This window comes from Poecilia reticulata, chromosome 17 (genome assembly GCF_904066995.2).
Source record: "Poecilia reticulata chromosome 17, P_reticulata-male-v2, whole genome shotgun sequence".
NCBI classification, from domain to species: Eukaryota; Metazoa; Chordata; class Actinopteri; order Cyprinodontiformes; family Poeciliidae; genus Poecilia; species Poecilia reticulata.
Window position 1 is genome coordinate 6,367,231 of NC_088846.1, and position 14,182 is coordinate 6,381,412.

Consider the following 14,182-nt stretch of genomic DNA (forward strand, 5'->3'; position numbering starts at 1 on the left):
GCAGCACAGCCAGAAGACAAACCTTCACCCACACCCCATCCCGGGGGATATGTCCAATTAAACAACTTTTTGCTGCCTTGATCTGACATTTCAGCAGTGCCCTCCATATAACTCCGGCAGTCACAAGCCAGAAGCCAGTTACAGTCAATGGAGCGGTCGATACAGACCTGCTATTATCTGGACAGGGGATAGAGGAGGGAACAGGTCTGTATTGAGCTGCCTCTCGGTGCCACTGGGACTAAAACACAGAATGGAAAAGCCGATGGCTGACTGACAACACCCCTCAGCTCTTGTGCCCACCTACCTCTTTCTCTCTCCATTCATCCATCCTTCCTTCTTTTTTTTGTTTTTATGTTTGTCTTGCTGCATCATATCGCCCCAGCTCGCCAGTTTCCCAAAAGAAGAGCGTTCAAGAGCGTTCATTCCTTCTGAAATGAATTTAAAAAAATTTAAATAGAGTTTATAAGGTTTTACTATTAAACATCTAAAAAGTGTGGTGCGCTTTTATGTTGAGCAACCCGGATTCAGTAGTTTGCAGAACCACTTTTTGCTGCCTTTTGAGTTGGGTTGGGCGACACGGACTCCAAGTTTTATCACAATATTTTGTGGTACTATTGTGATAACAGCAAAAAGTGACTATTGATTATTTCTTTGGGAACTGTAGAGCTGTGATTGGAGCAATTCCAGCCCCGAAAACACAAATATTGCTCTCAAAAACATTCCCATTTATAACACACTTCTTCAGGAGACCAGACACAAAAAAAAGTTTAGTGATACTCTCATTGAACAAAGTAGAGGAAAATAATAACAAAATAACAATGCTGACATTACGGACGGTTTTGGAGGGTCTCAAACATCATTAATTGGAATTTATTGTGCCAACGATAAATCAAAGTTCTTATAAGAAACTTATCAAGATAAATGATAAACAATGCGATAAATGCCCTCTTTTAATTTTGCGGTTTGTCTCTACCAAGTCTGGACATCTAGAGACTAAATTATTTTTAGTCCAGGCTTTCATTGGGTTAAGGTTCTAACAGGTACACATACATCAGCTTTGATTTAAATCTTCTGTGAAATGAGCGTGTTGAGTTTTATCTGCTCAGACTCAATTATTTTTCGGGGTTTTATTTAGGGATATCAGCTCAAAAGACAAAAGGATACAAATGCACATCACGTATTTTAGGTTTTATTTGTAAAAAGTGTTGACAATTATTAATCATTGTCCTTCCAGTTCACACACATTGTGTCAGTCAGTCACAAAACGTTGAGGCCATCTGAGCGCCTCGATCCTGTGGAGTTCCTCAAGGCTCAGTTCTCATTCCTCTCCTTTTTTCATTGTATCTTCTTCATTCTAGAAAAATCCTTGCATTATTTCCACTGTTATACAAATTACTGTTTGATGTATCTCCATATAAAACCCATTTGCCATTTATCTCTCCCTAAAGTGCCTCGACTCATCAAAGCTTGGGTGGCCATGCATTTTCCGAGCTTTATTGAAAAGAAAACGGAGGCGAACACTCCTCCAAACCTTGGTGATCTGTAGCCGCATGTTAAGCAACAGGTTCTTCTTAAACGTACTTTATAAATAAAATTGTTATGGATTTGGTTAAATTTGGGAGCACAACTCATCCAAATGTCAAAACCTCCAATTTTTTATTTTCCACAATACTCGAAAAGCTTTCAAAGAGGAATTTGGAAGTAGAAATGCTCTGCTGCACAGAGAAGGTCAAGCTTTTTTTATTTTTCACCCCTAAACCGAACCTGCTGCTTTGTCAGCCATAGCCTCTGCACATAAGGCAAAGTCTTTCTTCTCTTATCATCTCCCCGCTTTTCCTTTCTTCTCCCGACCGTTTTTCTCTCAGGCGTTGTTCAATGAAAGGCATGTCAAGCTCACAGGTTGCATCAAACGGAACACGGTGGAAATTTTAATTGTTTTCTTTATCGGGGCGCGAGAGTGTAGGAGAAAGGGGGGGGGAGGGGGTATAGAGAGTGCGGCTGCAGATCCATGGGAAAATCATACTTCAAAGGCTGCAGTGGTTGTTCAGTCAGCACAATGTGTGAAGTTGCTGGGGCAAGCCGCTCGGGCAGCAGCGCTATCCATTCAGTCAGCAAATCTAACCTCATTGTCAGTAGATGGTGCTTGTGTGTTTTTATCACGTCAAAGCGCAGAAGACCGACTTCAAGAGGTTGGGGTAATGTGATTCGTCACTCAAGTTGAAGTCAGATTCCCTCTGAGAGAGAACCTTCATAAAAAAGGCAGATAAAAGAACATCCTGTCCTATCGCACCCTTTCGTATCTCCTGCCAACCCAACCCCAATCCTTCACATCACATGAATCCCATCTTTTGAGAACCTCCCACAGTCACAAGTCGCCCCACTCTCACTTTTGAACAAGGCTAGCTGCCTCTCCCTTCACTGCTTTTCCTTCTGCTCCTTGCAGGGAATGGCTTCGTCAGCGCGTTCCAAGGGGGAGCACAAGCAGAGGGTCTTCTTGACCGTCTCATTCGGCGGGATCAAGATTTACTGCGAAAGATCAGGGGTGAGTAGCGCATCAACGCGGAGGCTGCGAGCATGCGGCCAGCTGCCGCCAGCGTGAGGATGTCCAGAGGGCACGGCTCACTTCACAACAGCTGCCTCCCTGGGCTGCCATCTTAGATGACTGACGGGCCGAAACGCCGTTACGTCTCGGTCTGCGCATTGACCAAAACGTTAAATATTCTCCCAATAACAGTTCAAATCAAGCACTCTCAAGTTACTCAGAAGGCAGTTTGACATTTGGTTTATTAAACATTAAGGATCTTGATGACAAGTTGGTGTTTATCGTGGAGAGGAAGTTGAGGATGACTGTGGCTCAATGGAAAAAGACATCGTCTTGCAGTCGGAAAGTCCATTTAGCCAATCCTCCTCTTTTTATTCCATCCCCGTAGTACGGTGCGTCGGTGCGTCACTGATTTAGACTCTCAGCATGACACGACCGTCAACATCTGGCACAAACTTCTTAGGCTTGAAAGCCTCACTTTGGCCAAACAACTCAACCTTTATCTTGTGTAGCATCTGTGCAAACAGTATACTATATTTCTAAATAAAAAAATGGATTATGATCAACAAGGTCAATGGACTAGTTCTCAGAAGTCTAGATACGACTCGGGAAGGAGTAGACAGACTAGAAGTTGCAGATGTGAGTGCCTTGTATTCACAGTGATTAATTATTTACATTACAATAAAGGAAAAGAAACATTCAAATGGCCATATTAAAAAAAAGGAAATACACAAAGAATGAAATATTAAATTAACAAATCAAAAGAAAACAAATCAGCTCCACAGTTCTAGCAACAAGCCACACTATTCAGTTCATACAACCCCCCCCCCCTGAACTGGGGCGGTTCAACAGGATCAGGTGAGTTGTTTAGACGGCTTGCTGTAGTTCATATACTGACAAAAGTCAGATCAGAGTGGGAACAGTTTTGTTCATGGGCTGCAGGATGTCTCCCACCAGCCTGGTGGGGAAACCAAATCTCAACACACCACAGGTGAAATCCTTTTAGGCTCTTGAACCTGATTCTTCAGCTCGCCATCGAACCTGGCCTGTACAATAAAGCAGGACCAGTCTCAAATATAATCAAAACATTCCAGTGTGCACACAAATAAAAAATACGATCGGCACTCATTGCAATATGAATAATCCTAATGATCGTTTACTAATCAATGCATTTCCAAATACATCTTATTCATAAAAAGTCAATAATTATGCTCCATACAAAAAACAAACAATATAAAAAAACATCAAGCTAGGCAAATACTTTAATATTTATGGCATCTCATTGTTCTCCAATTTGTTTGTTCAGAGTCACAATATAGCATCTGGATTGAGAACGCTAAGTCTTCATAAAATGACTCACCAATTCCGCAGTTCATAAGGCATACAATCGGTTTTGTTTCCCTTATCCCTCAGCTCACAACCGGAGATTCCTAAAGTTGGTACAATTTTATCAGCATCATACAAGATTAAACAAAAACAGAATGTTACACTCAACCGACCTGCAGCTCTGCTCTCCCAAACCCGTTCTAATCCTCCATGCTTTTCACTCCAGCTAATATACCCAGCAAATTAGCTGCTTAGTAAATCTCGCGAGAATTGCAGTTATATAATCAAACTATCGCGAGATTTTGGAGGGCAATAGTAGCGAACCAGAAAATGGAACTCAACATTTCACTTGGGTTACACTTGCTTAGCCATTAAATTTTTCCGTAAGAGAGTTGGCTCGTCTATGTAGATGTGATATTTAGATTGGTATTCCAGTAGATGGCAGACTACTGGAATTGTACAGGTTGTTCTGGTTGTTAGTGGTTTTTATTACACATGGTGACCAGTTTCTCTCAGCTTGACAACGTAGGTGAGACTTTGATGCAGTTGGGTGTTTTCACAGGACTTGGACACCAAATGCACATTTAAGTTGGTTATTGAATGGATGGCCCAGACAAACTTTAATTGACCTTCTCCAGACTTAAACCCTTTTTGAAGATGTTTAAAAGGCAGGTTCATGCCAGAAGCAACACATTTAGATGAGCTCTGCTATCCCTGCCCAGAAGTGGAGTCGTTCAGCCATAATTGTACAAGGATGTTTTTCATTTCTGCTAAAATATTTATCTTAGTATTGGTGAGAGTGTATATTTGAACACACAGGGTTTCTGCAGGCTTCACCAACTCAAATTTAAGACTTTTTAAGATCGCGATGACATAGCAGTCTTGAGACCTTTATGTACAAAAGACGATAAATTGGCGATAAATTTGCACCTATGACGGACTTTAAAAAGCTAGCTTGCTTACCAGCTACTTACTGATGGCCTCACTCATCTCAATACACAGAACATATGTGGGGGCGACTCAAACTTAAGCCTGTCAGAAAATATTATACTAGTATATATTACATAATATTAAAGTAGGGTATATATATATTTCTGCCATGACAAGATGTAAGACCTGTGATTAATGTATTTTAGGCCAACTTGCATGCATTTAAATTAATTTAAGACATTTTAAGACCTTCAAGTTAAAATTCATGAACACTATTATGATCCCAAAGGGAAACTACATTGCTTTAAATACATGAATTTCAGACTTTTTAAGGTTGGGTAGACACCCTGTCATTATTTCCACCCAACAAATTCAACCTATTGCACCTTATTTTTGCTTTTATAAACCATTAAACTGCTATGTTGTGTTATGGACTGCCCTTTGGAAAAGACATGGTTCAAATACGTCACCGAAAGGCCAAAATAATATGAAATTTTGGACCATGTAAGCCTCGTATTGCATCTTCGTGTGGTTAGCTTCTGCTGCAGGACCCCCTTGCAGATCCCTCACAATACGTCCACTCATCTCCAGGTGGATTTGGAGGATCGCCGTTTCATTACAGGATGATCCAGGGACTCAGGTTTTTCCCCTCCGTCCCGCGGCGCAGTGCCGGCTAGATGGGCCCACTTGGCTCATCAGCGCTAACCGCTAATTAGCTCTCAGTTCCACCCCTTAATGATCATTGCTGTTAATGCTAATTACAACATAGCTCCACCTCAGCTGTCTTTAGTGCTAAAATGATAATTGAGCAACAGTGATTGTCTTGCGGCTGCCGGCTCCCACCCGACCACCCCAAGAAAAAAAGCCCTCGCCTCGAATTGTTCCTTCTTTCCAGTCTGACTTTTTGTTTCTCCCGAAATGAAAAAAGAGTGTTTAGCTTCCCGCCATGACCCAAGAGCTCACCCTGTTCCGACAGCCTCATCTGTTGTTTCAGAAGCCGTGGCCCCCCCTAATGCGCCGCGTTGTATTTACCGATTACACGGCGCTAAGTAACCCTGCGCTTAATACGCCTCTGTGGGTTATTTAGGTGGAAACGGGGAGAGGGGGATCACTACGGTGTACAGTCAGCGAGCATTTAGAGGGAAATGCTTTCAGTAAAGCCGACATGATTCTGTGGCGTATGGAAGCGCACTTGTCGTATTAGTTTTGTATTTAACATTAATCTGGAGCATTACTGGCAGCAGGCCCCCACAAAAAAAGAAAAACCCGGGTAAACGTTGAAATGAAAGCTCCTCCCGGTGCTTAAGCTCATCCCGTCTAACAGCAGCAGCAGCAGATGGGTGTGCCTTAGTGGCAGCTGAATTACTATCCTTTGTGTATGAAGGTGTTCTCTCTTTCTTTTTTTATCTTTTCAGTATATCCTCTGCTCCCTCATTTACCTATTTTGCATTTGATGTTTCACGGCAGCACAAACATTACGCAACCAGGTTATGCAACTCTGTTCCATGCCGCGGAAGCTACAATATCACAAACACCGTAGCAGTACAGACTTGGAAGTTTCTTCCCTGCCAAATTGTTCGGCTGTACAACAGCATGCAAAGACGTTTTAAAGTGGGTCTAACCTACTTTGGATGGCAACAAAGAGCGCAGCTCTGTGTCACGCTTTAAAAAGACAGAATACAAACCTCTTAACAGGAGAAGATGTCACCCGCGTTGATCGCCCCGCCTTCCTGTCGTTCAGGTGCTTCTGCATCACCACTCAGTCCATGAGATCAGCTACATCGCCAAGGACACCAGGGACCACCGGGCCTTTGGGTACGTCTGCGGGAAGGAGGGCCACCACCGGTTTGTGGCCATCAAGACGGCGCAGTCTGTAAGTTCTGGTGCCAAAACCGAAAAGTGAAAGTTTGTGTAGTTTGTATAAAATAAAGCGTGGGTGAAAATATGCAGCTTTTTACGGATTACGCCACAAACGTGTACGTGTTATATCAGGATCTCGCAAACCAACTCACGGTGGTGCGTGATTGTAAAGCGGAGGAAGACGTGGTTTTCAATGTTTTTTTGTTTTGTTTTTTTTTTACAAATAAAGACCTTCAGTTGGAGGATCATTGGATCATCAGTAGAAATACGCTTTTTGAATGGTCCTGAATAAAACAAGAAAACTTGAGTAATTCGTAACATTGGTGCATTTAACAAGGCAAAAGGGAAACGTTTGTATTTTATTTAGGTTTTAGGTTTTACTTACTGTATTCTTTCAAGACGAGTTTCTCAGCTTTTAGGATGTTTTCACAAACCCATCTTAAAAATTCCATGCTTTCAGGCGGAACCTCTGATTTTTGACCTGCGCGACCTCTTCACGCTTATTTATGACATCAAACAGCGGGAGGAGATGGAGAAGAAGGCTCAGAAGGACAAACACTGTGAGCAGGCCGTCTACCAGGTAAGGCTCCAATTTCCACTTTTCCTCCACATCATGTTTCTACGCATTATCCATATAATACACAAAAAATCTACATATAATCAACTGAACTGATTAAATTTATTCTCACTTTAATCATACGAGTGTTGATGCCTGTGATTTAAGTAAATCACAGCAACCCTGTGTCATTGTGTAACTATGTTTGCTTACTGATAGACTTGGATTGTTTCTGGGTTTTTTTTTAGCCCTTTTTTTTTTAATTTTTTTTTTTTATGAAACTGAAAAACAAAATGTGTCATCTGCCCTCTTCCTCAACTGCAGACCATCCTCGAGGACGAAGTGGATGACCCGGTGTACCAGGTAGGTGAGCGGGAGCAGACCCAGAGCACTGGACTGCTTTTCTAGCTTCACTGGAATAAAACACACTGAACGGGGGGAAAAAAAACAAAAAAACTTTAATATATTGCTTCTTTCTCCAGCCACTTATCTGCTTGGATTAATATTTCATAATATTGCACCATTCAGTAATACACAGTAGACCATCCTAGTGAACAGTTATCTTCAACCATCCAACTCCCATTTTGCCAGTGCAGTGTTGTACAACCATATTTTCCGAGTGAATCTGTGTCAGTGTTCGGATTTTCCTCCAAGACATGCCCCCTCTTCACTTCCCCCGACTGGATGTTATCCCGCCCCCCACTATTTTTGCCCTGTATTTATTTGGCTCAACATAACTTCTTTCTTTTTTTTTGTTTCTATTTTTTTTTCTCTGTGTTTGCTCACACTGAATACAGACAACACTAACTCTTACTCTGAATGCTATGTTCAGTGGTTCGTCCAAACGCCCCACCTCCCCCCCAGAGCACCTCTGGTCTTTGCTCTTGATGTGTGTTTTTACATGATGTCATTCCCATTTGTAGCTTTCGATTTTTGTTGATGCTGGTTGACAAAACGCCTGACTGTGGACAGAACCTTTGGCATTTTGGGATATATGTTTTGTTAAAGATTTTCTTAAGTGGATTAAGTCCATTCCAGTAGGAAATCTGGAGCTGGATGAATGCTGCATTAAATTATTACTCAGAAGCTGGAATTTTCTGATTGTATTTTGGAAAGATTTGATGGCCTCTCCCAAATCGCTATCCCAAAATTAAATATGGCTGCCGTGTGCGTAAAATATAGCAATAACTACTGACAATATTACATTTTTGCATTTTGGTAAATTATTTTAGGACATATTATTGTACACCATCAGCTTCTGAATGTGCGATTGTAATGTTTGAATCATAAAAATGCAATTTTACGTTTTCTTCATTTAATTAAATTACATTTTTGTTTATTTAATCAAGGACAGCACAGTAAACAATGTTACATGACAAAAACTATCAACCGTTGTTTTGTACGAAGGTTTTTACTAGCCACATGCTAATTTGCAAACCCAGTCTTTGGTTGGACCATTTAAAAAAACAAAATTAGAAATTCCCAACAAACAGAACATTACAGTAGGTTAGCCACATGTTAGCGCAAAGATGCTATCTCGTTTTTTGAGGTAAACATGTCCTTGCAGCTCGTTTCATCTACAGTACTTGAAAAAATAATTTCAACTTTTTTAGAGAAATAAATTGGACATAGTAATTGCATAAAAATCAATATTTATAAAAAATGTGGCTTCTCATATCTTGGCTAAAGCGCTACCCAAATTCAATCTTCTGAGGCAAACAGATTAGCAACCTTTTAGTGCAAAGATGCTAGCTCTTTCGTGAGGTAAAGCTATCCCTACATGTTTCAGCTACAGTATTTGAAAAGGAATACATTCTTCTTTTTTGAGGAATAAATTTAAGATGGTAGTTCTAAGAAAAAATAATCAATAATTAGAAAAAAAAGTAGTTCATCCCATCTTTCCCAAATCGCTTCTACACACATAGCTTACGGTGGTTTCATCCATCTGTCACCAATATCTCCCAAAATGTCAAACAAATTTCTTCTTTTCATTTCATTTTTGCATCAATTTCAGTGGATTTACAGCTGTGACATATTTTTAGACAAAAATATCTGAAGCAATTTCTACACTGAAAGTGGAGTTTGACACTGCTGAGGTGGAAGGCTAACCTTCAGCTAAGACCTCCACATTGCCTTGAACTACTGCCTGACCTGTTATACTTGTGCTCTTTCCTCTTCCCACCTCACTCTTTTTTTTCTTTTCTTTTCTCCCTTCTTCTTTCCCATGCCCCATTTTTCACACTCTTCCTTCCCCTGATCTCGTTCCCCCACCCTCCTCCACTCAACTCCATCCCCGCTCCCTTGTGCTTTCACTTATTCTGCTCATGTCTCCACACCTCTATCTCTCTGTTTTATATGCCATCTTCTCCTCCTTTTCTCTCTCTCTCTCTCTCTGTCTCTGTCCTTCCCTTTCATTATTTTCTGCATCTCTATGCCTTGCCCACTGATTCTGTTCTGTAGTACATAGTGTTTGAGGCTGGACACGAACCCCTCCGTGGCCCCCAGTCAGAGGAGAGCGTTTATCAGGTACAAAGACAAGTTTTGCCCCACTTTTTTTTCCTCCTTCTTCATTCCTTATAAATAAAAAGATAGCAGTATTTATGGTATGGCTCTGACCTGAAGGAAGCTCCAATGTGTTGACTGTTTTTGGAGAAAGGTTTTTTTTTTGGTTTGTTTTTGTTTTATATGAATTTTTTTTTTTTTTTAAAGATAAAAATTGAGCAGTAGACTCCAGTGACACTTAGAAAGGGGACCCCCTTAGATCTCATGATTTCACAAGATTGAGTAAGACAGAAAGTTTAAGTAAGATGAAATACTTAAAAGCTTTTAGTCCCATAAAAAAGGCAGCTCAGCTTCCTCTTTGGAGATCTCGTCTGTTTTTGCTTTTTTTTTGTCATTTCAAATCATCCAGAAAAAATGTAAATCAGACACAGATAACCTAAACACAAAAGGCAGTTTTCAAATGCTGAATAAATTTATTAAGGGGGAAAAACGTTATCCAAACCACCCTGGATACTCATCAGTGCCAGACCTGTAGGATAAAGAAATGACTTTAATTGAACCAGATTGACAACATGAAGTAGGAAGTTTGAGTAGACCTCAAAAAGCAACAGAGATAAGAAGCACATTTGTTGACATCTGTCATTTCAAATTTCATTGAAATTACTGGAGAGGCTTATAAAGCCATTTGTATGGCTTTTGAATCTCCACTGAATCATAGAAAGCGCCAACAACCACATGCTGAGAAAACATGAAGCAGTAGAGAAACTTCCTCTGAGCTCTCAGATGACTTTTACCTTAACAACAAGACTTTCTGAAAAATGCCCGTTCCGCTACATCTGACGCTTTTCAGAAAAAAACTCACCTTACTTATCAACAAGCTGGTGGCAGTGTGATGGTCTGAAGCTATTATGGTTGTTAAAGACCTGAACTACGACCTCCTGCAGAAGGACAGTGATCCACATCACACCACCGAGTCCACTACTGAATGACAAAAAAAAAAGTCCAGTCAAATTTGAATTCGAGTTCTATTGAAATGTTTTGACGTGACTTTGAAAACGCTGTTCAGGTTCACAAATAACACATGTTACTATTTGGGCCATGCTAAGAAAATAAAACTAAAACAAGTAACAAATGACAAGAATAAAGTCATAACAAGAGAATAAAGCTGTGCGTAAATAAAGTAGAAATAATGCGAGAATAAATTTGTAGCATTAAGACGTAATATTATGACTTTATTCTCATATGAGTTAATTCTTGTAATTTGATTAATGCAGCCCTAATACTCCATTGTACAAAAACCCACAAATGTGGCTGAATTAAAAGAAAATCTCCAAAGATACGTGGGTCCAGCTCCTCCACAGTGGCCTTAAAGACTCCTTCCTGGTTAATAAAATGTCAAGTAATTACGTTAAGGGTGCAAACACTTTTCCCAAATGGCCATGCTGGTTTGGAAAACTTTTTCCCATATTCAATGAAAACTCCACATTTTTGTATTTATGTTAATGTTGTCTGATACTTAAATGTGCTAATCAAAACATTTTTAACTGTGACAAAAAAACAAAAAAAGGCAAAAATGAAAGAAACTTGCTTTGGGGCAAATGCGCGCTCTATGCCAAATTGCACCTAAAGCAGTTTACAAAATGTGGAGGTGAGCTGTTCAACTTGAATTCACCCACTGCCTACGTACACCAAGGTCTTCTTCAACAGCCAACACCATGACCTTTTGATTTTGGACCACTTGAAGGACCAGATAGAACTCCAGGGACGCGTGGAGCGGCTTAACACCAGCCTCCACCCACCCTGTACCCCGGTCTCCATTTTCCTCCTCCTGTTTCTGCCTCTCCAAAGATGAAAGTTGCAGATGGAGAAAGAGAGAGATTAATCACTTGCCATGCCATTTGATCTCAGAGTGAAACAAGATCAATAGACTTCGGGGGAACATAACTGAAAGCTAACCAGTTGAGGTAGCAGATGAAGAGGCGAGCAGCGGGGTTAAGAACCAGCAGATATCTTGGATAGCTGTGAGGAAAAAAAAAAGAGAAACGCCAGAGCCAAGGTATTTTCATATCATCAAATGAGACAGCGCAGACGGCTGTCGAATAACAATAGGCTTTCTTAATACACACTGAACCTCCTTCAAGCTTTGTTTGCAATCAATATCGATTTAAGCAGAATTGATCCGGCGGCGCAACTGTACAATTTGCATAATCCTGCGCTGCTAAAAGATAAGTGCATCTAAATTATTAACCTGGATGGAAATTGATTGAGTTAACTTTTTTCTACTTTAATAGACATGTTTTCTTTTTTTCTTTTCTTTTTTCTTTTTTTTTTTTTTGCACACTCCTGTGTTGAAATACTTGGCTAGCGAAGAAAAAGTAAAAGTTGTTGATCTGTTGACAACCATATCAATCGACATCCGATCTAACGCAGGTCCCAACCAGTCAGCAGAAGGAAGGGATCTATGACGTTCCCAAACGCCATTTCATGACTGTAGGTGTTTTCATTCTTATTATTTACTTTTTTTGGTTTTTTTTTCTTACTTTACTGCTTACAAACCTCTCTTTAAGACCCCGCGAAAGGAGTTTCTTAAGCCACAACTGGCCCATTTTGCTCAACTTCATCAAAGGTTGCAAAAGTATTCACACCCCTCGAACTATGTCACATTTTGTCACATAACGGCTAAAAACCTCAATGCATTTTACTGGGAATTAATACGCTGGGCTGACATGAAGTAGTGCATAATGGTGAATGGGAGGGAAAGTAGCAGGAAGCTGGTCAGAGCTGAAGACAATTGGAGCTAAACATCACACAATCCAGAATGAAAATTTTTTAGAAATTGCTAAAAACTTGAGAGATTCTCCTTTTAGCAGAACATCGTCCCTAAACGTCCAGCCAAAGTTACAATGCAGTGGTCTTGCTCAAAGGTCCTTTCACAGTGGTGGCTATAAACTATTAGCACAACCGATGAAGAAACCAGTTGTTTTTAAAATATAGATGCAAAAGAATGACTGGTTTTAATAGTTTTCTGTTTTGAACCCATTTTGTTTCAGAAGTTCAATAGGCTGTAATCATTTATTTGAATAGTAACTATATTTTATTGGTAAAAGTTGGTCAAAAATGTTCTTTAAAGGTTGCCGAACTCTGCTTTAGATCAAACCATATTTACATGTTTTAATGTCCTAGTCATAGTCCAAACTTCTGTGACTTGAAAACTGACTTCACCCGGTTTGAATAATCGTGACGTCATCTGTGTAGAACGCCACACAAACTTGTCATTTGGCACTACTTTTTATTGGCCCATCATGTAAAAGGCATATAAATACAGGGAGGTTTATGTCTGCAATGTGACACCTGAAAAGGTTCTTGGAGTGTGGTACTGCTGCAGTGTGGTAAAGCAGGGAATTGGCTCAAAAAGACAACAGAAAAACAATGTTCTCTTTTCTTTTTGTCATGATAATGAGACTGGTGGTACCGCAGAATCTTGAAGACTCGAAAGCAGCAAATTGGTCGACCGAAGTCATCTGTAATTACACAGAACATTAGACCGGCCAGCTTTGTGTACAAAATCCAATCTTGTGCAGAATTAGATGCGTGTCATAACCAGATGCTAGAGATATAAAAAAAAAAACAGATCAGTTTGCCGGTCCCGTTGGACTGGAACGCCGGGCCGGTTCCGCGCCGTGGAATGGCTGCGTTTGTCTTCCTCAGAGGGTGGAAATGAGAGGTTTGTAGGCGGTGGAGAGCGGGGGTTGGGGGGAGTATTGAGTTGAGTTGCATGTTGTGTTGTTACATTTACATTTACAATCAAGGCACCTGTAAAGAACAAAACTAAACAAAAAAAAAACTGCTCCTTATTCAGAGAATTTGTGTGACGATAGAAAACTTGAGATTTCTCCCCCTGCTTTTAATCAAACCGAAGCCGGGTTCAGCTCAAGTCTCTGCCATGCAATGATAATCCTGTTTCATCTCTAAAAAGAAACATTTATTCAACTCCCACTTTTACCCAACATTCACCAAAAAAAAAAAAACCTCCTGTCATTTGTGTGTTTTGTAGCCCAGCGTATCGGACAGATAAACTGTCTCAGCCCAGTTGCTATCTCACCTAAACAGCCCATGCCGGTTTAGGCAGCAGCGCTTCCATATCTCTAAGTGTTACTGCTTGTCTGTTCATTCAGTTGGAGCTTTTTGAGAGCCTCGAGCTCCTCCGATGTGTGTCAGCTCCCTCGGGGGGGAAAGACCTCTGTGTACAATGTTTGCTTCTTTCTTTTTTCTTTTTTTTTCTCCTTCCTCTTCCAAATTCTGACTCATTCTGTGCCCCTTGATGGTTATCGGCGTGCCATGCAAACTGTCACCCCTTTATGTCCGCAGCCTGTGGGAGGAGGACATAAACGCCACGTTGGCAGCGGGCTCACCGGCCGCCGCCGCCCCCGTTTTCGTTTGTTCGTTCCTTTTGGTTTGACCCTGTG

General features: G+C 40.7%; 1 protein-coding gene and 1 long non-coding RNA gene across 5 annotated transcripts in view; one reads left to right on the forward strand and one right to left on the reverse strand.

The window, feature by feature from the left end:
• dab1b (DAB adaptor protein 1b) overlaps positions 1-14,182 on the forward strand; it is a 64,441-nt gene that overhangs the window by 41,189 nt on the left and 9,070 nt on the right. For 3 of the 4 annotated variants that reach the window (XM_008433161.3, XM_081597971.1, XM_008433158.3), the window contains exons 4-9: positions 2,444-2,542; positions 6,540-6,671; positions 7,119-7,238; positions 7,539-7,577; positions 9,675-9,740; positions 12,147-12,206. In XM_008433161.3, coding sequence (XP_008431383.1) covers positions 2,444-2,542; positions 6,540-6,671; positions 7,119-7,238; positions 7,539-7,577; positions 9,675-9,740; positions 12,147-12,206 — 516 coding nt within the window. The remainder of the gene's footprint in view (positions 1-2,443; positions 2,543-6,539; positions 6,672-7,118; positions 7,239-7,538; positions 7,578-9,674; positions 9,741-12,146; positions 12,207-14,182) is intronic. The other variant, XM_017310093.2, reaches the window with a different exon arrangement.
• On the reverse strand, positions 2,767-6,531 carry LOC145547906 (uncharacterized). The gene is made up of 2 exons (XR_014084176.1): positions 4,042-6,531; positions 2,767-3,583 (listed from the first exon to the last, which is right to left on the reverse strand). It is a non-coding gene; the product is annotated as an uncharacterized LOC145547906 (long non-coding RNA).